This window comes from Trachemys scripta, chromosome 3 (assembly GCF_013100865.1).
Source record: "Trachemys scripta elegans isolate TJP31775 chromosome 3, CAS_Tse_1.0, whole genome shotgun sequence".
Classification (NCBI taxonomy): domain Eukaryota; kingdom Metazoa; phylum Chordata; order Testudines; family Emydidae; genus Trachemys; species Trachemys scripta.
In genome coordinates, this window is record NC_048300.1 from 123,221,856 (window position 1) to 123,248,789 (window position 26,934).

The 26,934-nt window shown below is 40.4% G+C and overlaps 1 protein-coding gene across 1 annotated transcript in view; it reads right to left on the reverse strand.

The window, feature by feature from the left end:
* FOXO3 (forkhead box O3) overlaps positions 1 to 26,609 on the reverse strand; it is a 150,374-nt gene extending 123,765 nt beyond the window's left edge. Inside the window, exon 1 of the mRNA XM_034765918.1 lies at positions 24,743 to 26,609. Within this exon, the coding sequence (XP_034621809.1) occupies positions 24,743 to 25,309 (567 nt within the window). The 5' untranslated portion in view covers positions 25,310 to 26,609. The remainder of the gene's footprint in view (positions 1 to 24,742) is intronic.
* Between the last annotated feature and the right edge of the window lie 325 nt (positions 26,610 to 26,934).

A 26,934-nucleotide genomic window follows, 5' to 3' on the forward strand; every position in this document is an offset into this window, starting at 1 on the left:
GCTATCTCCCACTCTTCATGGACTGAATCCATCAAATACAGCAGGATACACGTGTGTACAAATACACTCCCAACTCAATGTTTACAGAAACAAGTTTGTAATCTCCCTAAAAGCAACTACTTTACTTGATCCTTAATTCTCCTTTTCCTTGCATGTAAATTCCATTGGACTTTATCATTAAAGACTCTGCATTACAACTCTACAAAGTTCAGTAACAAAAATCTCTCTCGGCTGTAGGAAAGTGGTGCAAAATTATTGCAGAAACAGATTGGTCTGCATGCCATTAACAATTTACGAAAAACTATTGGTTTACAACATAGAAATTCACAGTTAAAACTCAAAATCCCATCTGATGCTCTAATCTCAATCCATAGCATGTTGACTCTGCTTTGTAAACCTTCCCTCACTCCCCCTCCCCCGCCACACCAGAATTTAAAACAAACACAAAAGACACAATGGAAGGCATTAATACCACTGAGACAGTAGGAGTTTTCTGGTTCAACTTTCAATTTCTTTGATTTTCTGGTTGTGTCAGATCTTTGATGTTGCACAAATGTGGTTATATTTATAGCTGAATAGGTTAACATTTTTGAACTGGAATAAATTTCAATACATGGTGTGAAGTCTGGAAAATATAAGTTATTAAAACACACACAAACTACCTGTGGGTACATCCTAGTAACTGGATTGTGTTTTAATATCTACACAGTATTCTCCAGGGACACATTGGCTTCATTTAGGTATTACGACAGAAATAATTTATCTGCAGTTTAAATGTGAATCTTTTCATTATCAAAAAGTATATAAAAAGGACCCCTCAAAGTATATGCAAACAATCCAAAGAAAAATAAAACAGCTTTAAAGTCACAGAAAGATCTATAGCAGAATTTCCTGCTTCTCAAATTTTAGTTACTACTAAAGCCTCAGCCCACAGTCTTGGATACATGACAGAAATGTTCCTTTAACTTAGTTCTTGAGTTTTGTAAAACTGTAAATGATTAGAGACTAATGCACTGCAATCCAAGAACAAACTGTGTATTGCAGATTAATCACTTTCCAAGACTGGAAAGGAAAGATAGGATTGAGAGATAAATCTGGCCCCAGTGTTTGTGCAAGCATATCATACTTCTTAGTACTGAATGTCCCAGTACTTACAGAGGAAGTAAACAATGTTCTCTGTGTGTGTGTGTGCCCGCCCGTACACACAGCACTAAATATGATAGCTTGTGAAGAATGCCTAACTTTCGGTTATGAAACACATACGTCAGAGATCTCCCAGTTATTGTTGGCTACAATGCTACTGCTCAGGAAAACTGAAAACAAAGGCCAGTTTAGATACTGACTACATTTCTCTAAGCACAAAGAGAAAAGTAGAGATGGTTTAAGTATTTGCTTAAAGCCCATGGCTACACGATTATATCCAATAAATTACCTAAAAACAATTTTAAAATCCTTAGGTTTCACTGTCAGAGAAAAAAGATAGCCTTTTAATGAAACATCTGCCTACTTTATTATCAAAACCAATCCTGTGCTCGTTTTGACCCTCTTGTATAAATAGCCATAGTACATAGTATATTAGAAAGGAAAATATTTTAAGCACTGCTTGTTGGGATTTACTTCTGGAGGCATACTTAGGCAACCTACATTTTCAGTGTCCCTCCAGCATCTAATCATGCTGCTTTTGGCTGCTTAAGCAATGCCAGCTTTCATGCACTCCTCATTTCTATGTAAACATATTTACATTTGTATCTCCTGACTGGCTTAATACTACATAGACATTCTGAGGAAAATCCCACTAGCGCCTGAATTAAATGCAATGTTTTGACAGTCAATTACATACAGAATAAACAACAGACAACTGTGAATTATGGGACTATAATTCCATAGGGGATTTCTTGTGACTTCAGAAACTACAAAAGTAAGTGCTAATGTAAACAATACCTCATCTTAATAGACCTGTCAGATTTCCACAATATACCTGCAAAAAATGAACATGTGCAACTATAAAAACATGCACCATGAAAAGTTAATAGTGCATAGCTATCAATGCAGTAGTTTGTAGCCTAATTGTTAGGTCATAAATTAAAAGTAGTTTAGTACTGTCTTCCTAGTACATTATGAAATGACCACACAATGTGACATGATTAGCAGTCTACTTATGAGAGGCCAATGACTGGGTAGAAGGTGGTGCTGCAGATAAAAGATTGAGGTTAAGGTGACCAGATAGCAAGTGTAAAAAATCGGGACAGGGGGTTGGGGATAATAGGTGCCTATATAAGAAAAAGCCCCCAAAACCGGGACTATCCCTATAAAATCAGGACATCTGGTCACCCTAATTGAGGTACACTGGCAAAACTTGTGTAGAAAAACTTGCAAAGGGCCTGCTTTGTAATAGATTGGTTCACGAAAATACTATTAGTCCCTCATTTTTAAGAGGATAAAAATTCGCCCACACATTACCAAAAGACAAGAGTATGTTCATTGGTTATTGGTGTCACCATGGCCCTCGGAACACATTCATGTGAAGTGATTCTAATAATTTTTATTATAATTCTATACAAGATGTTACTGTTAGATTCTGCATTTTCTAAAACTTCCTTTTATTTTTTTTTAAGTTCGTTTTCCCCCTCCTTTAGTTTAAACATGTATGGTACAAAACTACAAAACCAAACATTAAAAACATCTTCGAATCAAAAGTGAAGGACGTCTACAATATAGTAGATTAAAATTACCCCAAATTAGCTTGCTTCAAGATCCCAAATTTATATTTCCAGATGACCCAATAATATTTTTCTAAAAATATAAATGGCACAAAACTTTTAGAATATGCATTATAATACTGCGAAGAAAATACTTAGCAGAAATCATCTACTGTTTAAGTTCCCTCCCCAGTGCAAATATCTGACTCCATATTGCATTAAAACACTTCAATTAACAGTCACCCATTCATAACAAGATTGTGATGCAGCTGTAAGATTCCCCTACAGCAAAATCCCACCAATGCTAGTCATTGATCCAGCAATGTGTTCTAGCTCAATGGCACAGGGTGTCTCCAATTCTTGGAAACATTACATCCAGTCTAATTCCCTCCCCTTCCCCCAAGGTCACAGTCACTCAGAAAATCCCAGTACATCATGACCCAGAGATGTGATTAAACAGCTGTTATCAATAGTCTGGAGCACTGAAGCACAGTATCTGAAGTACAGCAGTTAGTACAAGTGAACCCTTTAGCCTATGGAGCCACTAGAGTGGCCTTGAGAGCACTGACAGTGAATAAAATACATATTTCACCCTGGGGGGAGGGACAACAGCTTTGACTTTGAATTGTGTATACACCTGTGCATGTGCTCATGCACATTATTTCATCTGAATGAATTTACAGGTACATAAAGATTCAAAACAAGGAATTTAAAACATGCAAGCTCTGTGCAAACATCTGTACTTAAAAAAAAAAAAAAGGTTGATCTTACCATTAAATAATTTGATCCAACTCCCAATATAGTCAATGAGAATCTTGACACTAAGTCCTGTCTACACTACAGTTTATGTCGGCATAATTTGTCACTCAGGATTGTAAATAAACCACCATCCTGAGCGACATAAATTACACCAATATAAGTGCCGATGGAGACAGCGCTTCATTTTCAGCACTGCTGAAAACTCTCTAGCGTAACCATGGCCTAAAAGGAGTTGGGTCGGGCCCTAAGAAAGAAAGGAACAAATTTTGTACCCAAATACATGGGTTATATTGCTGCATATTTAAGGATCACCTTGCAGTTTTAGACAAGTGATCAGACTAAATCTCTCTCTCTGTATTTCCTATCTCAAAAAACTGCCGTCAGTTTTTCATGCATATGTGTAGTATTTACCAAGTCTATTCAAGAAAGTGCATAAAGGTATGAGGAGAGGTTGAAGAGTTCAGGAAAACAGGAAGTTGCCAGGAAAAATCTCCTCCTATTTCCTATTCCAAATATGCAAACTAAAAGGCCATGTGCTAAAGGCAGGTTTGGATTGTGCATTGGCTATGGGCTCTATTTCTTTATACTTCGTATATTATCAAAGAAAGACCTTTCTCTCACTCTTTCTTCCAATTGTTTTTGAAAACAAAACCCTCACCATTGATATTAGAACAATTGTTACATGTAACATATTTTGTCACCTTTTTAGGCTTTGATGTTTAAAACCCAGGTAAAAGGTTAGTGTGTGGGAACTGGGGGCCGGGGGGTGGGGGGGAGCGCTGCACTAAAGTAAGAGCCCTGCACTAAAGTAAGAGCCCAGGTAACTGCAGTGAATACACACCCTAGCAGATGAAGTAGGTGTGGGCTTTTATGAGACAAAGTCTGCTGACTTCACTGTGGCACCCACTTACATTAAGGCCACATTTGGCCCTGTCACTACAAATTGACACAAGTGGCCATTTATGTAGATTTCTCTTTTTCAAAGCCTTGCCACTCTCACTTGTCCTTTTCACTAACTTGGTAAAATAGCAAAGACAGCTGCCTATGACCTTGCTAAGGCAAGAGGGTGGCAAATGGAGCTCTTCTGCAGTTCAGCTTATAACCTGTTGTTTTTAAGTCCGTTTTTATTTGAAGTATTTCCCTTCACTAACAAATGTATCCCAGAATTATGGAAGGCTGGAGGAAACTCTGATTAATCCACTCCCATCTGTCACAAAGCGGACAAGGAATAGGATTCTAAGACTTTGTCTGAACTGCTCAATAGTTTAACCACTGCTTTGCAACATCATGGGCTGTGAGTACTGAAGTACTATCCTAGATGATTTTCACTGTTTAGCGAAGGGCTGCAGCAAAATAGAAATTTAAGTCTGCATATTTACAGCCTGATCCTGCATCCTTTATACAAACAAACAATCCTTATTTCCCAGGGTGGTTTGATTGAAATCAAAGCGACGTTAACATCATGATTTAAATCAGCAAACAGGAAACCTTGATGTACTGTATCCATTTTAATGTTCTTTTGCATTTGTACTTTTTAGTTATTTTCTAAAGAAAAGCTGATTCTCATTAGTTGGTAACCATAAAAACATGTTGATTTGTAATATAAATATAGCTTTTACACTAGATTTGGTGCTTCTTTTTGCTAACCCGGAGAATACACTATATCCATACACATTTATTTCAGCAATTATACAATGTATATTTACTTGTTTTTTTAATTTTTAAACTTTCTATTATGTTAGAAAATTGTGAATGATATATTTCTTATTTACTAGATGATTTTTTTTTACTTGTGATTTATGTCATGCTCTATTTGGACAGAAATTACAATTCAATTAAAAAGCACAAAAAACAGTATTTTAATTTATGTATGAGTTAAATAAAACTACCTTTCTGGATTCATAAGAAAAAAGTTTATCAAAAAAATATCAAAACATGTTTTGCATTTAAAACGAACTATATTATTAAACAAAGGAAGTATTATCTGTAGTTAGTGAACAGAACTAATTGCTTCTGGTCACCATGCCCTTCAAGATTTTATAACTAGTAGATCTCATCCTCTCACACCTGGTTTTTATTCATATATTGGAATCGGAAAACAGGCTTTCCTGCTTTTTCAACTCCCCACTGATTTCCTAAATTTGAATTGAGCTGAACTAGTTTAATAGTCTAAAATAAAATAAAAAATCTATTCTCTTTGCACCTGCAAAAGAGGCTACTGCTGTGAAAAGCTGGTTTAGCACTTCAATAAACCCTGGTTACAGGTGCTTGACCAGTGACTTCCCCTGTTCAGTGGTCTGTTTTTAAAAAAAAATTTGGCAACAAAGATGTACTGCTTAATATTATTATTCTCTAATTAATTTATTTTAATAGATGATAATAAATTTAGGCCTTACCATAGGTTGTCAAAATTTCAGTTTTAATTATAAATTGCTTTGTTTTTAAAATATAAACCTGTAATTAAATCAAAAATCTTACTTAAATAAAAAAATTGTTTTTTTAAATCATTGTTTTTTATCCACCTTGTTACTTACAAGTAGTTCCAATGAAATGGATACGACTACTCAAGCAACTACACATTTTCATAAGTAAAGCAACAGGACTACTCATAAATAAAACTGTAAATTACAGACGGCACTAGTAGCACGACCTATACTTAAGGTTGCGCAACACTTCCCATTATAAAACCCTGTTTCCACTTACTTATAACGATGCCAAACTTCAACAGCTAAAGTTTCCCATGCTGGCAGCTGCTGAAGTGTAATATTTTTAATTTTTTTTTTTAGTTTTAGCTAAAATTGTTCAGTTGTTTCTAACAATGAAATCAGGGATAAATACATTGCTCGTGTTAAAAAAATATATCTTACAATAGTTTTTTTTTTTTTAAGAGGCTCTAGTGTCCCCATGCTTTGGAGCTGGACTTAAAAATTTGGTAGGGGGTTGCCTTTGTGTCAGGGATATGCTTTTTATTGTTCGCATGAAAAACCGGCAAAAATTGGCCATTATAAGCCTCATTTTACCATGTACGAAACATTTCTCTACATTGGCCTTTACTGTTGCAAGCAGACAGAAGTGTTGATTTATGCTCTGACTACCTCTATATTAGGCTCCCTCAGTGCCCTATTTTATACACTTCCTGACAGGTCACTATTTTGTACAAAAAACTATTATCAGTGTCCTGCATGGCAAGGAGTCTTCACAGAAGAAAGAAAACTGTTGCCAGTGTGTCACAATGCAAGAGGTAACTTCCCAGTTAATACTCTAAGACTAAAATTCTTAGTAAATAAAGGTACTAATTTATGTGAGATCCAAAATATGTATCATACAATGCACAGGAACAGATTGAAAAAAATAATCTTGAGGAAGCCAAAATAGGTCTTTCAATCAGTGTTATTTCCCCTTCATTTTAAACACAGTACAAAACAGTCAACTAGTTTCTCTTGCAATTAGCATCGTCTTCTTCCCTCCAGGGTCCAAAATGTAGAAATGGAGCTGTTCTTACCATACAGGGGCCTCGCTTTGCTACCTAGCAGTACTGATTTTTAAATTACACTGCTCTACAGCCAAAATGCTTCTGAAATAAATGTAGTCAAACTTTACTAATTCTGGGTCACTGAGAACGAAAATGATGCTTAAAATTGTTGATTGGCTCTAGTTTTCAAGATATGCTATTGGGTCAGTATAAGATCCTTGACTTGGGAATGGCGGAGGATAAGTGAGTTATAAAGGGAAGGGATCTCAATTTAAACCAGAAATGACTAAAATACATCTTGGACTGGATCTATGAATAAATCTATGACTGGGTTTGGACAGTACTTGCTTTTTAGGCAAAACAATGAATGATGCAATCTGAAGCTGGTATTGCGTCATACATGATATGAATTGCATCATGTTATTCCTAGAACTCATGGATGATGCAATTATAACGAAGCTTACATCACTCTGCTGAACAAATTGCCCTATAGCAGCTCTAGAAATCATACAGTGTCGTGCTCTCTTATTTGTCAGTGTTTGATTTTGCAAAGGGACACATTTCTGTTTAGCCAAAGTGAGCAGAGATGCCTCGTACTTGTGTGAACAGTGCAGATAACTTCTGCTATGTTTGTGGTGAAGTGACTTTTGCATCACAAAAGCACAGTATAACCACTATGGTTAAGAAAGCCTATCACCTTTATTTTGGCTGCAAAATTGGAGATCAGAACAAGAGGTGGCCCCCACACATATGCTGTAACACTTATGCAACAAATCTTCGCCAGTGGTTGAACAGGAAAAGGAAATCTATGCCTTTTGCAGTGCCAATGATTTGGAGAGAGCCAACAGATCATACCAGCAATTGTTACTTCTGCATGGTGCCTCCAGTTGGGAAAGGTGTGTCAAAGAAGAAAAAGTGCATTATCCAAACATTACATCAGCTATACGCCCAGTACCCCACGGAGAAGGACTGCCGGTTCCTGATGCACCAGAATCATTCTCACTTGAGTCAGATGAGGAAGAGGAAGAGGATGAAACTTCTGGTCCTGAACCATCAATGTCACAGGGCCCACATTTTCTCCCATCCTCCTCCTCTGAACCACATCTCATAACACAAGGTGAACTGAATGACCTTGTCAGGGATTTGGAACTACCCAAGAGTAAGGCAGAGCTGTTGGGCTCCAGACTACAGCAGTGGAATCTCCTGGCAGGTGATGTTAGGGTTTCCATGTTCCGTGACCGTCAAAAGGATCTTGTCCCATTCTTCTTTATGGAAGGTGATCTTGTAGCCTGCAACAACATCGATGGTGTGATGGCAACCCTCAACATCATTCACGATCCAGATGAGTGGAGACTGTTCATTGATTCATCAAAGACGAGTCTTAAAGCTGTTTTACTGCATAATGGCAATGTTTTGCCATCAATTCCAGTTGGTCATGCAGTCCATATGAAGGAAACCTATGACAACATGAAACAACTTTTGAGGTGCATAAACTATGATCAACATCAGTGGCAGCTTTGTGGTGATTTGAAGGTTGTTGCTCTCTTGCTTGGTCTGCAGACTGGATACACAAAGTACTGCTGTTTTCTCTGCGAATGGGATAGTCGTGCAAGAGATTCCCACTACATCAAGAAAGACTGGCCACTCTGACAGTCATTGGAGCCTGGGAGGAAAAGTGTTCAGCATCCACCACTTGTTAAATCAAGGAAGATTTTGTTACCGCCCTTACACATCAAGCTGGGTCTGATGAAGAACTTTGTCAAGGCCATTGACAAAACACAAGCAGCTTTCAAGTACCTCCGTGGAAAATTTCCAAGTTAAGTGAAGCTAAGATAAAGGAAGGTGTCTTTGTTGGTCCTCAGACTCGTGAACTTCTTCGAGATGATGCATTTGACCATGCACTGAGTGGCAAGGAAAAGACAGCATGGAAAGCCTTCCAGTTAGTGGCAATAAATTTTCTCGGAAACAACAAGGCCGACAACTACAGGTTGTTGGTGGAAAACCTCCTCAAGGCATACAAAAGCCTTGGTTGCAACATGTCACTAAAGATACATTTTTTGCACTCTCATCTAGATTTTTTTCCACCGAACTGCGGAGCAGTGAGCGACGAGCACGGCGAGCGATTTCACCAGGACATTGCAACAATGGAGAAACGCTGTCAGGGCAAATGGAGCCCATCAATGCTTGCAGACTTGGACAGTGACAAGAGATGCTCCATTTAATGAATACAAGAGACAAGCCAAGAAGCGCCGAGTAGACCCTGAATAGGACTAAACTATGTACATAATAAATTTTATTGATATAACCCTTTTGCTGATTTTTAAAGTATTACATAAACAGGACAGGTGAAATATCATGTAAAGCAACCATAAACACATGAAAAGACCTAGGTTTACAATTTATGATTAAAACTCTACTATCTACACAATATACATAGACATAAAATGTAAAAACTTAAATATCTTAGAAACAGTAGCCAATCAGTTGTTTTAATTGTCATATTTGAATTCAGCACATCAAAATACATAATAAATAGCACATTTTATCTCTGAAGCAGACAACTTCTCAAAAATTGTAGACCAGTGTTATATACACACATGCAGTGAAATCCTGGCTCCACTGACTTCACTGGGACCAGGATTTCACGCACAGTATTTATCTTCTTGGATTCCTCTTTCACATTCAGAAACTCCTGACTCTCAGGCAAAATTAGGAAAAAAATGTACACATTCTCCCACAGATTGTAACAAAGTCTTATGGGTATGCTCAGGAAAAGTTCTGTCCAGCTGGCATGTCCAACTCACCTACCAAGGACGGTGTTGTGTTGTTGAGTCCTAGAGGACAGGGAAGAAAATACCAGGGGCGAGGAACACTTGCATTTTGGAGGACTTGAGTGGGTGGTGAGAGACGTTCAACATATGTTTTAAATAAATTTTAATTTTTAAAGACACTGGGGGAATTATATTCTACCACGTGTTCTAAACTGCACCTCCAGGTCCAGTATATCTGATTTATAGTAGGGTGACCATCTGTCCTGTTTTTAAAGGGACAGTCCTGTTTTTTGGGACTTTTTCTTCTATAGGCACCTATTACCTCCCACCCCCTGTCCCGTTTTTTCACAGTTGCTATCTGGTAACCCTAATTTATAGACACTAATAGCTAATCACTTTTTGCATCAAGTTCATACTCTTCTCACTCCTCCTAAGCCTCCTACATCACCACCTCCTTGTGCTCCAAACAGCTTTGCTTTGCCTGTATTGAAAATGGTCTCCCTTTACCCTTCAAATACCTCCTTAAAACACATTCCCTTCCCCAAAGCCTTTTACTAAACAGTACCCCATATGGGATTTCTACTCAATCGCAAACATGTGCAATCATCTAGTATATTATTTTAATTTGAACTGCTTTGTCTGTGGCTCAGGTAAGTTGTAAGATCAGCAAGTCAGGAAACATAGCCTGCTTTACAGAGTGATGAACATACTGTCAGCATAATAACAACAGCAACAATAATAATGCTGGATTTTGAGATGTTAGTCACTGCATAAACAGAATTTGAAATCTCCTGCCCTAGCCATTCAACTCTCTGAGATTATTTCAATTTTACACTCTTGGATAGAGTAAACGCCTGTTTAATTTGATTATGTTTACAGCCCAAGCTACTGAAAAGTAGCAGGTGGCTATGGGAAATTCATAGAATTGTAATTTTGATGAATAAAAGACTACCATTCAGTTGGAAACCTGCCCTGTTTGACAAATGGTTTTTTAGTTTCAGAATATAGCGAAACTTCTAGTATAACAGATTTTGTTGCATAAAACTGGGATGGTTAGTTTACTTGTCTCAGTTTACACATCTTGTGCAATTACTTGAAACTGTCTCCTCTTGCAAATTCCTGGAAAATTTTCTGAAAGTCAGCTGAAGTCTAGAGCAGTCTAGGAAAACAAATGGCAGTTGAGAGACTTTCAAGAAACCGCACCACTGTGCCCAGAGCGTGACCAATCTGAGAAAAAGTGACAATTTAGGAGACCTGTTAAAAGCCTCACAAAGGCATTGTTTGTACTGCAATGTTCTCCTTTTATCAGAAGGCAGCTTTATGTACTGGGCTTATCAAGAAACCAATGAATACAACAGGTAAATCGCCTCCATGAGGTGCCAGCAAACATATACTTATGCTAGAGATGGGTCTATACCAGAACTTCAGGCATCAACTCACACAAACTTTGGGAAAGTTTTGATCTAAATTATATTTTTGCTAGGCCCATCCTTTAGCAAGAATTTAATTACCAGGAAATTCAACTTCCATAAATACTCTAGGTCAAACTGTTAGACCAGAAGCAAATATTCTCAATATAAACTGGAGAAACTTGAGCACTTTTCTATTCAAAAGCATGGGCAGAAAAAGAGGTAAAGTGGGAGTGAGGAAGGAAAACTTGCTTACACACTTCCAGATGGATTGTTTTTGTAAAGCTACCTTCCTGGAGGAGAAATTTTCAAGTACAACCTGCTAAGTACAAGTTCTTCCAAGAATCCAGGACCTTGATCTTGCCTAATGGCTTTGGACAGATAATGTGGCTCCAGAAAGGTGCCAAGGCGTGTCTGCATTGTTCTCATTGCATGTCCAGGGCCTCAGTCATTTGGAGTTTTATTCTGAGACTGCTGGAAACAACTGAGAGAAGCATTGACCAATACAGCACGAAGCAGAAGGTGGAATATTGGATGTCTGCAAGTCCTTGAATTTGTAGACACAAGAAACCAGAGGGAGGTTCTCAGCAACAAAGTGGAAGACGAAGAAGAAAAAGACAGACATGAAACCTATCCTGCTGTCTGAAAGGATGAACCAACATTTTCTGTAACATCTCTGAAATTGAATGATTTAACTGGAGAGCTCCAGATGTAGATGCATTTTGTTCATGACTGCTGCAGTTTTACCAAAAAAAGCTGATTAGAGGATCAGGATGTACTGGGGAAACTATCAATAAAAAGCCGGATTGATGGATTAAACTTTGTCTGAAGAATTTAAAGGAAATATTCATCTCTGAATTAAATGAAAATATTGCTAGTACATATATTAAAAGCTCTCGACTTTTTTCAGACCATTGTAAGCTATGCTTTGCTTATTAACAGTAAATCCTTGTTGTGATGCCCACAAGTACAACTATGTTTTCTTTGACTCCACCTAATTGTCAGCATTGCCGGAATAATACTGAACAGACAGAACCACCCTTTCAAATTTACACACAGATACAGATGCCAGAATCAAAATGCTAAATGAATGAGAGAAAGATGCAGAGAAGGGGTCTAGATGAAATGCAGGGGTGGTACTGGGGATAGCTAGTACTAGAGATTGGAAATCAACTATCTTTGTGGTAGAGGTCATGGTGAAGAGTGGACTAATCCATACAACATGATCCACAAAGAACACATACATATCTCCATAGATTAAAGGCAACATTTCCAAGAGTGACCACTGATTTTGGATGTCTCTATTTTTTCAGAGCCCAACTAGGACCGGATGTTGAGCACAGGAAGCTCCTTTTGACTTCAAGTTGAAATTTGCTTTGAGATATTTGTAAATGGTATTCACTAGAGACCCTCTGAACCCTCTATGTTTATGCTAGCAGAAAAAGTGAATCTATTATTTTCAGTATTAGTCTGGTTTAGCAAAGCAGATTAATTAGGAGACTTTGGAGACTCATTACTATGTTTCCAGTTATGAACATGCCATGCATATTGGTCAGATTCCGTGTCAGGTGTTAACAAATGACTGAGCAGGGTATAAAGAAGCAACACTAGAATTTGCACTAGAATTTAGCAGCTCCCCCCAGGCAGAGGCTTCTGATCTATGTGGATAAACAGGGGAGGGTGGGAACTGTATTGTCAGCACAGCAAGGATAACAGTGAGCCCTTGAAATAGCAACGCTTACAATCACAGACTGAAATTGTGTCAAAATGATCTTCTCAAGTACAGCTATATTAAAGTATAAGTTAGAGAGGACTTACATAGGTTACTTCCTTCTGAATAAAAAGAAGTTGTGGCAGATGACTCTACCTCTTCTAAAACTAAAATGTTCTATACAGGTGAAAGCTGTTATACAGTATATCTGTGCAGGTATCTTGTACAGCAAAACTCTCCATAAAGATAATGGGAAAAAGACAAAACTCTCCCCCCCGCATACCCAAAAAAACCCAACCTCTGACTTTTGGAAGGTGCCTGACTATCCACACTGCAAGCTGTATCAAGGATGAAATCCACCCCAACCCTGGGAGCCCTCATAAGTAGGAGTCTACTTAAATCGCGGAGAAATCACACATTTTTCAAAGCTTGGTCATGGCATAAATAGCAAATTTCACAGGTGTGTTCATATTGTATATATGCAACAAGTATTGTACTATATTACTATCACCTTTGTAAGTCGCCATGGATAAGGAAGGCTGCTAAATAAATTAATAAGCATAAATCATAAATAATTATAATAAAGTATAATACACAAAGCTGTACATAAAGCTTAGAAATACAAATATATGCTTACTAAAATAAAATAGTCCATTTTAATTGTTAAATACCAGTATGCAGCATCCACCAGCAGTTGCAGTTGACATCTTCTCTCTCAGCGGGGTGAATATCTGTCCATACATTGAAACTGCACGCTCTGCATCCACAGAATTGGTAGGAATTGTAAGGCGGCATTTTGCCAACTTGTAGAGATTTGGAAACCAATCAGAAACAGAGTCCCAAAACTCAGTTACTTTTACTGGCATCTGGCATTCTTTCACAAAGGTCAGGTAAGCATGTTCACTGTCATTATCTTTCTCCCACCCAGGAATTGCTTGAATTACCTCAGGGTCAAAACACAGAAAAGGCCCCTGATTTGAGCTGAAAAAGTGAACAGTACTCAAAAAGTAGGCAACTGGTTGTTTAAATAGAGGTGGTAGTGACTGATCATACCTGTAGTAGTAGTGGTTTAACTCTTCTGCTATTGACTGGAACACTTCTTGCCTGCAGCTATTTTCAGTTTGCCAGTCTGAAAGTTGTTGCGATGCCATATCTCGGATCAGATCTATCAGTTTGTTGTATGCTTTGTGAATCAAAACCTGCCGACTTTCAAACCATGTTAGAAGCTGCATGAACTGGATTGCATTCTCAGCCACGAACTTCACCTAGTCTTCAATGTTGCTCAGAGACTTTAGGCAAAGACTGTGTGCCTGGTGTGATTTCAAGCGCCTCACACACAAAGTGCTGCTGTAGTATTTAATATGCTTTGCATGGTGGTAAGCAACTGCATTAAACCATGAATTTCACCTTGTAATCACTTCAGGTGGAAGCATCACTGCTTGGCTACCACTTTGATTGGCCATCGACTCCTTGAATCATAGTTTACAGCCTAGACAATGCTTGAATATTATTTTTTTAAAAGAAGAAACCAGCATATCCACATCAAGGAAATGTGTGCACCAGATATCAATGACCATTAAAAGGAAATGTGCATTAAAGGTAACATGAATTACACTGGCATCGTTCCTTGTAGTACATCAGAGAAAGCATTGCACATGTACAACATGTCAGAGAGAAATACTGAGACCTTGCTGAAATCTAAACCGCAGTTTACAACAGCCTTTACTAAAGCTTGTGATTCAGTTGAAAAATTTACCGACTCAAGCTGAATGGCTCCGTTAGGAAAACAGGCATACAGTCGTCTTTCCAGCTGCCAGGTACAAATAAAAAGTGGAGTATATACATCTCCTGTGCATCTTTTGCTTCATCAGCTACAATTGAAATGGAATTATATTCTGCCAGCACAGATTTTGTAGACTGAACATGCTTTGCAATTACTTCTGCTAGATAATCTTGGCAAAATTTGTTTGCACATGGGAAACTGCCAGCATTTGGTACGTGCTCTCTAAAGTAGTCTCTTTGTTTCAGATTATCCATTTGTTTCTAAAGGTATGTTGGCAGCAGCGAAGGCCTCCACTAGTTCCATTGTAACTTCCTTTTTGCTAAACTACTTTCAGTTCTTTTAAATATTGTGGACACAGTCGCTAGTTTTGTGTTCTGATCTGTAGCCTCTGCACATGCTTTTTGTTTAACAGGTGATGCAGAATCAAAATGACGATTGATTGTGTTTTTTCTGAACAAACCTAGAGTCACGTTGCAAGAGGAACAAAACAGTTTACCACCATCTGCATGTAAGATTCTAACTAGGTACTGCTTCACACGACCCAAAGCTGAAATTTTTTTTGCCGTTTTTTGATTTGTCGGCCATCTTTATATGCAATAACAATCCTTTCACTCGACCTGATGACTGTCGTGCTCACTTATTGTCATAAATGTTGACACACTCTCAATCAATGATCTACTATAATGACTACCGTGCTCACTTTAGTCTATGTCATGCAACTTGACAGACACTCTCAATCAACTATACACTATGATGATTGCAGTGATATCACATTACAGTCAACTGTTTTTGCATTGTGGTAATCACAGAACTTTTGCAGCACATTTATGAATAATACATATTTATATTTTGAAGGTTAATTTAGCAAACAATCCCATATTTCACAATTTCAGTGAAATCCACAAAAATTGAGACTTAAGTAGGCCCCAACTCATAAGGCTCTATACCTCACTATGTTAAGGACTTATGTGTGGCTTAGGTAGTGCATAGAACCTTGTGCTGAACCTTAGCACTGGGGGAAATTTCACCCTGAGAGAGGAGTTTGCAAATAATTGGTAAATTCTACATTTACAAATGTTTAGCTTTAAAACTAAGTCTCAGGCTAGGTCTACACCACACAGTTAACACAGGTGATTGGCACTCAAGTTAGCATAGCCCAGGTATGGGCACTTCCATAGCCAAGTCCAACCTGTGTTACTGTGTCCTCACTGTTTCTGCACTCACTCATGTGCATCAACGCATGGCTCTTTGGGCTATGTTCTAGGATTCTTTCCCAGTCAATTGTGTCAATTGAAAGAGAATTTGGGAAGGGAATTGGAGGAATATCAGTATTTGAGTGATTTTATCTGCATCCTCACTGAAAAGTGGATGGATTCCAGACTGAGATAAACTGAAACCTGGGCTCTAACCTGCACCCCCAGTCAGGTAAGCTAGCCTGGGCTTAAAGCACCCCAAACTCAGGCCAGAGGTTTTTCTGTGTGCATAGTAAAGGAAGCTAAGGCTATAAATCAGGTGAGAGCATGAGTTAACTGTTCAGTGTAGACATACCATCGAAGTCTGTACTATCATGGCTTTTCATCTCTCACAGCTAAACAAAATTACACTCAGATTCTTCTCTTGCTTGTTTTCTTTAGTTCTTCCACAAACAATATTTTAAGTTTGAATTTGACTGTTAATGTTGGGGTACAGGTGCTGACTGAGCACCCAGAAAGAAGAAAATCTCTACTTTCATTTAATCAAGTGGGCTAACAGGTCCAGAACTACCCTTGCTCAAAAAAAAAAGGGGGGGGCCGTTGGAGGATCTGAAATCTGTCTAGAGCTAGAGTCCCATGCTGTCATACAAAGAGTGCACACTCTCAGACTATAAGGATGCTGGTGTACGGTTAGAGGAATATAGATCAAAGTAATACAGAAGGTCTTCTAGTTAAAATAAACAAATGCCTTTAGGCCATGAAAGCAGTGTTCCAAAATTATTCAATTTAAATAATTTATTCTTAATAATGTATCCCATGTAGTAGAAAAACAGAGGCCAACCTGCCATAGCATGAGAACAGAGTAAAACACAATGATAAATATACAACAATATAGAGGTATATAGAGGTCCAGTCTAGGCAAGGAAAATAAGTTGTGTTTCAAAACATATTAGGAAACACGTTAGCTAACAAGTTTTTAAACATGACTTTGTACCTACCATTGACACAACACCTTCAGGAACATATTAGCTGGTCATGGTCAACTCCAGAAAGGAATCTAGGGTTGACAACAACCAGCTAGCACATTTTTAAACACTGCTGAGCCTGTTTCTTTTTTATATTAAGGCCGGTTTACATCTCTATGGCAGTGTAAAGGATCTTAATCTCATTTTAAGGCTCCCTTACATTGCTCTAACGGGCCACAAGGTAAAGGAAAACTAGGCCCCTGTCTTTGTTTACCCTAGGTGCTACGTGGTGTTTAAAAACATGTTAGTTAACACGTGTTAGCTATCACGTTTGCTAAACACAACACATTTTCCTAGCCTAGATAGGACTGAGAACTATAGCGTGTAGTGATGGTCAGGAAACTGTACAGAAATAAAATAGCATAAATTTGAAACAAAAAATACAAAAAGAGGAATAAAAGGTTAAAATAATTTTCATTAAACTGCTGTGGTGCTGAGCAAGCATTATTGAATTGAATGATTTTGCATATAATTTGACAAGTTGCTAATAACCACTGCAATATGTTTCGTCAGCCGTAATGAAACCCACACCAAAAGCAACCCAAACCCCAGAGGGTCCTGTTATCAAGTAGGCCCGTGCTGCATACTTATCAAGAGCTTTGTCTATCTCTGCTGTGAACGAGACTTGCTATTTGGGCGTCACTTAACATTTTCAGAACCTATGATTATTTCGGGATAGCAACATCAGCTGAAGTGGCTGACTCACATCTGTATCAGAAAGGCCCTCAGTAAAGGCATTCCTCAATAGAACATCATTGGAGAAACACTGTCAAATAGCTCCATCTCACCTACAATAGCTACTACATGGATGCACATGTTGGAGAAGGTGAGAAATTTTAATGTAGGTTATTCAGATATAAGATGAAATAACGGATGTAAGATGGTCATGACCATCAGTTTATGTGACTTATCACTTACATCTGACTTCTACTGGAAGGTCAAAAAGAAAGCAAAAAAGATTTACCATTTTAATGGTGGATCATCTTCCATCCATCTCATGTGAGAACTGCATAATCTGCCAACTTAGAATTTGGGTAGGAACTGTGTTCTCTCTTTATTTTGTTGAGTTCTGAGTACACTGACAGAACTCACTTAAATAGTTCACCAAAGCATAACACACCAAGGCTTTGATCTAGCAAAGCTCTGAAACATGTATTTTAAGCATCTAAGTAATATCGCAGAAGACCCAAAGGGCTACTCACATGCTTAAAGTTAAACATGTGCTTAAGTGCTTTGCTAAATGACTATCTAAACAGTCATATTACAGTTCCTTGTCCACACACTTCTGTATGAATCATTAAACTACTTTAGATTTCACATAAAAATTAAGAATACAGTACAAAGCTGGAAAACAATTACTCCAGATAGTAGGGCCCCAGAAAACGGACATAATGCACAGAGTGCAACTGATGCAATTCTGGTAAATTTCATTCTGCTGCTCCTGTTAGGCTGTGTCTACACTGCCACTTTCAGCACTAAAACTTTTGTTGTTTTTTGTTGTAGTGAAAAAACACACCCCTGAGCAACAAAAGTTTTCGTGGTGAAAAGCGCCAGCATAGACAGTGCTTTATTGCCGGGAACTGTGCTCCCAGCGATAAACCTACCACCGCTCGTTCAGGGTGGGGTTTTTTTTAATCGCCAGGAGAGCTCTCCCCGGGCAATAAAGCATGTTTACACTGCCCATGTCACAGCGCTGCCACGGCCATGCTGTAACATGGGTAATGTAGACATACACTACCCGCCGGATCGGCGGGCAGCAATCGATCCAGCGAGGATCGATTTATCACGTCTAGTCTAGTTGCGATAAATCAACCCTGAGCCCTCTCCCATCGACTCCTGTACTTCAGCACCGCGAGAGGCGCAGGCAGGGTCGACGGGGGAGCGGCAGCAGTCAACTCACCGCAGTGAAGACACCACGGTAAATTGATCTAAGTTGTGTAACTTAGATCGATCCACCCTTCCGCGCCCCCCACCCCCCCCAGTGTAGGCCAGGGCTTAGAGAAGCTACATGCAGTTCCTACTGGAAAAGAAGTAAGAAGGGAAGAGATTGGTGCTGTTCCCTCCCCATAGTCTTTCAAAAACAGTGCTGACCTTGGATGTCACTGAGGGCTTGTCTACATGGGGAATTATTCCAGAATAGCTATTCCTGATTAACTATTCCTGGCACATTTACCAGATACCTAGATGGATGACTAAATCTCGTAGAAAGAGGCTCATATCAAAGATGTGTAGGATTCTCTGTCTACACATAAAAAATAATCCAGAATAAGGCAGGATGTGGATTTAAAGCTCATTAACTATTCCCAGTTAACTATACCTGATTAATTGCATGTGTGGATGTTCTTATTCTAACATAAGAGTGCCTTATTCTGAATTAGCTTAATCCACTTTGAAGTGAATTAAGCTAATTTGGAATGAAACTTGCTTATTGCAGAATAAGAGTGTCAACATGTGGAATTAATCAGGAATAGCTATTATAGAGTAACTCCAAGTGTAGACAAGCCCTCAGTGACATTCAACAATTACAACATCTAGGTAGGTTTTACAGTCACTAAAAACAAAGTTGAATTACAGTATATTCATGTTTGATGTCACCTTTTTAAAACAGAACTTCCAAAAACAATTACACATACTAGTAACTGGTCTTTATCCTTCATAAGAAACATGTGGAAAATTTTATTAGGCTCATGATACAAAAATAAAACAAAACAAATGGTCTGCATTTAAACTCGGGAATTACTGGTAGATGTTCATAAAGGACCAATTTCACAGTCTTGGGATTCTGCTCAATAAAGAGGAAAATAGTCCCTCTAGTGTACTCTTCATGTAGAGGAAGGATTGAGTTTCACAGAATATTGCCATAAGAAGTTACAAAATAATATTATGGCAAGAGATACCAAAGTACGTACAGAAGTTACAGTGAAACTGCACATTCCTCCAACCTACATACAAAGGTGCCTGAAGATATCATTTCAGGGCAGATGAAAAATATTAAGCAAAGAAAGTTACTGAATCCTGAACAATTTAACAAAGTTAATAAAAATCAGTTCTAATACACTGATTTTGTGAATGCATATTTTGAATGCAGCATTTTGATGTGGCATTAGATACTTTCATTTAGAAAGCTGTAATACGTGCAAGTCTGGTGAACAGGAACCTCTGTGGTAGTAACGACAAGATTCACCTTATATATTGTGCACTGACAAGACACTATCAGGACATGTGCTTCTGTACAACAGAGCACGCACAGTCTCTTTCTTTCAAAGCATGTTTTTCATAGACGTCAAAAACTAAAACATTCACTTTTATCACTATTCAAAGCAGTGATCAGTTATTGAATCATATATCTAAATAATTGTGGGGTGGTTTGGAAACATATAGGTTAGTGTTGAAAAGACCTGTATGTGAGTATCTAGAGGTTATGCAGCATGCTGCATCTAGGAAGATTTATTATATATTACTGCACTAGTTAGCTGCCAACCAGTGTTAGATAAGCTAACATTCCAATGGGTTGTTGGAGGGGAGGGGAAACAAATCAGCCTGTTGGTGTGTAAATTGGACAACTCTTATCTGAATTAGAGGAAACATAATGTTGTCTTCCTAACCACATCTGAATATTCATTTCTGCTTTAATGCCCTAGGCAAAAAAAAAAAAAAAATCAGTTGAATGGTAGTTGTAATTTTAATTTATAGCTTTTAAAGTAATTGTTTTGGGGAGAATAATCTAAGCTATTTTTATGAAGTACATTCTGCTGATTACACTGGAAACAAACTTAATATTTCATATATAACATGTATGATAATAAAACTAAGTTATCTTTTTCACCTTTATTGAAAATGACAGTTTCCCCTTTTGATGCAAGAGGGGAATAACGCCGTTAAATGTATTCTTTGTCTATGAAGCTGAAATTATCTATATAATAAAATAATTGTAGACTAAGGTAAAAGGCTTTCTCGTACACCAATCTCTATCATTTTTGAAATCTCAGTTTCCCTGTGACTTTTCCCAAGGTCCAAAGTGAACAGCTTAGTCATATGTCCTTTAAACAATTATATCCCATACTTACGAGGGAAATAAAATGATAAAACAGTATATACTCATTTACTGTGTTTTACATACCAATGGTCTGTCTACACAGCAGCTGGGAGGTGTAATTCCCAACGCAAGCAGAAGTACGCTCCTTAGCTCTGCTTGAGCTAGTGCCTAAAAAGAGCAGAGTGGCCGTGGCAGAATGGGCAGCAGTTCAGCCACCCATCTGAATACATTCCCAGGGCACTGGGCAGGACTGCACTCGGGCGGCTAGCACAAGACACCACCTCTGCGGCCACACCCACGCTTCTTTATTTAGATGCTAGCTCAAGCAGAGCCAGAGCGCAAGAGCTGGGAATCACTCTCCAAGCTACTGTGGAAACAAACCCTTTGAGATGTAGATGGAGTCCAACAGGAATGTTTCCATATAAAGTAACTGATATTCCAGTCAAGAAATAGAAAGATCCCTGTTTTAAATGCATATGCACACCTTAAAAAGAACACTAATCCTGTTAGAAATTAAAATCTCTGTTCTGGGATGCCTGGAAGATTATTAGCTCCTGACCTCTCCTTCCCCTACTTTATCACATTCCTATCAGCCACACACAAACATATACACAGATTGCTAACAAAATCAAACCTGTTATCATCAGTTTCAAAGACAACTTGCACTCAACCATAAACAAGATTTTGAGCTTCTAATGTGCCCTCATCTTCTGATGAAGGTCATTTTAGACACCAGTGAGAAACTTCTGAACTAAATTATATCAGTGAAAACTCAAAGGATCCAAGTTTTTAACATTTTAATTAGCTCCAAGTACCAGTTAATTCTGCACAGAAATTGAATCAATATCAAATTAAAAGTATAAATTGTCAGAAAAAATGCAAGTGTATTAAGCATACTAATCAATGTAAGCACTTTGCACAATGGCCCAGATCCTACTTCCACTTAAGTCAATGAGAGTTTTGCCACCAAGTTCAATGGAAGTAGTATCATATAACATACATTATATGTTGTTTTATAGTTTTTAGTTCCATTTGATTTGAGATCATTGGCTGAAAACTCAAAGTATTCAATAAAAGACAGGATTTGTCATAGCAGATAAGACAGAACAGCTGAGGTCTGAAACCAATGCTTTTGCAAATGACATAAAGGTATATATTTGAAAGCAAGGATTGTCATATTAGATTTAAGCCTTATCACACTCTCTATCATGCTTGTGGAACCTCATCAAATTCAATATATAAAATAGGCATCCAATTTTAAAATGCATCTGTTTTTAAGGTATCAATCTTGAACTAAACAACTGGCCTTTTTTCTAAAAATATTTCCTTAGCCTGAATCAAATGCAGTGCAAACATTTTTCCTGTAATGCTCCATTTGGGAGGGTGAAAATCCTGCATCTGTATTCAAATTAATTTCCTAGTAGTATGTCTTACTCAGAAATCAAAACATAAGAATGGGTTACTAGCATAAGAATACATGAGAATCTTCCAGCTTATACAACATTTCCAACTCATTTGTTTTATATCATGTAAGCTCTCTATTATTCTAATCAAATACAGAGATTCAATAGGAAAGTTAACATCTATATAATATGCTAAAACTTCCTCAAGAATCCTCCTCCTATCATCCATAAAGACCCTCAATCATAAATGGCACATAGTGGCACCAAGATGAAATTTAACTGAACCAGTTGTCCCTCCTTTGTAAATAGCACCTACATCATGCAAGTGCCCATTCTTACTGTGTAGCTGTAACATTTAATGAAATGGCATTTTAGCAAGTGGCATACTAATAGACGAGCATGCAATACCAAAGCAAACACTTTTTGTAAAGTACTTTTAAAATGTAGTCTACCCAATATTAGCTATTTTAAAAGTGATCTTCAAAAGCAAAAGCCAGACTATACACAATGTGTTTTCACATGCACAAAGTAAACAATCTGGAAAATGATTTTTTCTCTAATATCTTTACATTATAGTAATCATAAGTATGATCTGTAAAAACTGTATATAGAAATTTTTCAGATATGTGTGATTTCTCAATTGATGGTGTCCCTATATGCACTAACATACCCGGGGGAAAATGCCAAACATTCAGAGAAGTCACTCTTTAAAGAATTTCACCATTAATTTAACTTTATAAGGAAAAGCATACACCTTTCTTGGCTTTTTTTGGGTGGAGGGAGGAATTTGAATTTTTCTTGAAAAACTAGTAGTAATTCTATATTTGAACTCTGAGATTTGCATCTGTATATTTTTGACCTACTACTGTTACGTGCAACTGCTAAGATTCCTATAATTGAAAAAAAAATAAAGAAAATATATTTGTCTACATTTTTCAGTTTCTTGTTTTGTGCATTTGACAGCATTCCGCGTATAGTCTTCCCACAGTTTCCTCTGTATTTAGTTAATTTTCACTGTTTCTGTGAGAGGCAAGGTGGGTTAGGTCATATCTTTTATTGGACTAACTTCTGTGGGTGAAAGAGACAAGCTTTCCAGCTTGCAGATCTCTTCTTCAGGTCTGGCTGAGTCTTCTGCAGAGCAAGGGAGGGGAGGGAGAGGGGACAACTATTTTTTTTCCAAATTCAGAAAATGTGATTGTTAAACCACAAACACTGACAGGGACTCCAATGCAGATGCGGTCCCTGCAATTACTTTTAACTCATTTTTAACTGACTAGATTTCAGGTTGACGGTGTCCATTAAGCACATTAGGCTAAGCACACTGCAGCAGGGTCACTGTGATCTCAGAGGCCACGCCACACACCCCCTTTAAACCACGTGCCTCGAGCATTAAAGAAACTGACATGGGCCAGCAGAGAGGAGTCACCCAAGTTCATCTAAACGGAGAACCCCTCTCCCAGCCGAGAAGCCGCCTGCTTCGCTAGTACACAGTGGAGGCAGCCTGGGTCACTCTCAAATTAGCAAACATCAGCTACCGGTTCAGACAGCAGCAGGTGCTGGGGCCCGGCCAGCCAAGCAATAAGAAGAGGAGTCTCACCAAAGCTTTTCAGGAAGCTCATTGGACTCCGGTGCCTCCCAGGTTTAATATTTAACTGGAGAGCCGTGCAAGGCAGAGTTTGCCTGGCAGATGTCACTCCAAGGAAGAGGAAGGTGCAAGGCGAGGAGCTCAAATGATTGAGAAGCTCAAGAGTCCAAGGTCTCTTCCGAGTATCTGCTTCTTGCATTTCAAAGGCAGGAAAGCACCGATCCTCCCCGCCTCCCCCGGCTAGTACACCGAAAGAGCCCGCCGCCTGCGAAGTGCAAGGCTGGGATCACAGTATTGTGTTCCTCGGACACTGCACTAAAACGCTGCTCCTCCACGTTACGCTAAAAACAATTAATTACTTTAATTCCGGGCTAGTGCGCCTCGGCAACCCATCGCCCCTCCGACCAGGGGGCCGGCCCAGCCCGCCCCATCCCACGCCAGCTCCCCCCATCCCACGCCAGCTCCCCCCATCCCACGCCAGCTCCCCCGCAGCGAGCTCCAGGCAGCCACTAGCGCACCGGGGGTGCCGCACATGGGCCTGCTACTGGGTTGAACTGGCTGAGCGCGGTCCAGCTCCCCCCCCCCCCGCCCCCGCTCCCCCCCGGGTTTCCTCCCACCCCCTCTGCCTCCCCCGGGCACCCTCTCTGTACCTTTACCCCGGTGCCGCCTCCTGAGAGCCTCCCTAACCCCCGTCCTGAGTGCCACTCCTGCCCCCCCGGGGCACATCCCGGCCCCTCTCCCTCGGGGGCACCCCCCTGCCACCCCTCACCTCTGCCCCCCGCCTTCCCGCTGCCCCCCTCACCTCCCAGCCCCGCTCCCTGTTCCCGGGACAGCCCGCGCCCCTCTGCTCCCGGCCCCTGTGTCCCCCGCGTCCGGGGACACCCCGCCCCCCTCACCTTCCAGCCGGCCGAGCTGTTGCTGTCGCCCTTATCCTTGAAGTAGGGCACGCAGCGCACCATCCAGTCGTAGATCTGGGACAGGGTGAGCCGCTTGTCCGGGGCGCTCTCGATGGCGCGGGTGATCAGGTCGGCGTAGGACAGGTTGCCCCACGCGTTCCGCCGGGACGAGCATTTCCGCGGCGCCGCCGCCGGCTGCCCCCCACTCAGCCCGCTGCCCCCAGCCGCCGCTGCCCCGGGGGGCTGGCCCGAGCCCTCCGTCCCGACCCCGGACAGCGGGGTCAGCAGCCGGGCCGCCTCCTCCGGAGCCAGCGCTTCCCCTCCGCCGGGCACGGCACTGCCGATGGCCATGGGCGAGCTGCCCCCTTCCTCCTCGTCGTCCTCCTCCTCGGGGATCATGGAGGCGGCGTCCGCGCCCGCTTCCCCCGAGGGCTTGGCCGGGCTCGCCTGCAACTCAGGCCTTTGTAGGGGCCAAGTGCAGGAGCGGGGCCGGCTCTGGGGCTCGAACTCGGGGTCCAGCTCCACGTCCAGAGGGGAGAGGGGGGCAGGGGGAGACGCCTCTGCCATCTTGGCTTCCCCTCCTCCCGCTGCTGCTGCTCCTGGTGCTGCGATGGGATAGACAGGTCCGGACCCCAGTCCTCCTCCTGCCGCTGCGGATCAGTGCCTACCAGGCAGGGGGGAGCGAGTGAACATGCCACTCTCCATTAAAGTCCTGCAGCCTCCTGCCTTCTGCCTTCCCCCGCCCCCTCTCCCAGCAGACAGTGCACACACACACACAAAATACTACTAATAATCACAAGGCGATCAATAAGGGATCAGGCGAGGCCAGAGGTTCCAGATGCGCCTCTGGAACCAGATGGGTGGGGGGACGGCGCCAACAGCAGCCCAAACGCAGTGGAGTTGGTGCAGCTCAGTGGTGTGTGTTTGTTTATGTTTCACTCCATGCAGCTGCAGAAGTGCTCCACTGGCAATCACGCTGTATCCATCGGAGAGAGACCCCTCCAACACCACCAAGCCTGCTCCCGGCTGCTCTGGTAGATCTTTTCCTTTTTCTCTCTCTCTGTCCGGGGAAAAGAGAGAGGGGTCCTTCACATTACATTGATGACTTTTTCCTCCTTCAAAACGCCCCAAAGGGAGCTGAAGTCTTAATGTACCTCCAATTGCACACTAGCATTTGCCGTAGTTATGCATTCCACTTTCCAAAAAATATATAGCTCTATATATACAAAACTAAATTTCACAACCAACCGAACAGGGGAAGAAAACGCCACTCTGGATTTTTTACCCTTCTTGCGAGGAAAGCAAAACAAAAACAAATCAAATCACCAGTCTTCCAACAGGTCCAGAAGCTTTAAGCCCTCCGTAGGGCTGCCAAGAGGATGGGTTTTGTTCCAGCATCAACACCACATTCATAACCTCCTTGCTCCTGCTGCTGCCATCTTGACAGTTTTCCCCCCGTCGCTCAAGTCATTTAAAAAACACTGGCAAAAGAGACAGAGAAAGACACATCGGCCGGGGAAGGAGGGAAGGGGAAGAACCAGCAGCAACCTCTACCCTCTCCAGCAAAAATAAAGATCCAGATTCACAGGAGGAAAAAGCAGCGCTGGTGCATGGTTTCCTGATTCTCCTGCTGCTGCGTCTTCAGCTTCTAGTCGCCTTCCCTTTAAAGGCAAAGGAGGAGAAAGCAAAAAACCGTACGATACCTCTGTAAACAGAAGGGGAAAAGCAAATGATCTGCCAGGGAGAAATAATGCTGCTGCTGCAGCTCGCCCGACCAGCCTGTCACCCTGCACTCTACTGACTTCCACATTCCTTCTCCTAACCACCAGCAGCAGTAAGCAACACAAAGTTATAGACGCACGCAGCGAGACTCAACCTAACCATACAGCAGCCTTGTCCCCGCCCACGGGGAGGGCTGATGAGCTAAGCCGCAAGCAGAGGGGCAAGTTTCCAAGCTACTACAGAAACCTGTGTTATCATATAGATCTGTCTCTGTCAACAGCAAATGCTCTGTAACTAGTCTGTCTTTAACTCCTCGAAAGTCAGGATATTCAGAGTGTCATATGGTATCAGGCCAAGTATCACATTGCAAACCTATACAGACTTAAAGAGACACCACCTTATTAACTATATAATATTTAAAAGCCCATTTAAAAGCTTACAAACATCTTAATTTATTCAAACTAGAGGAT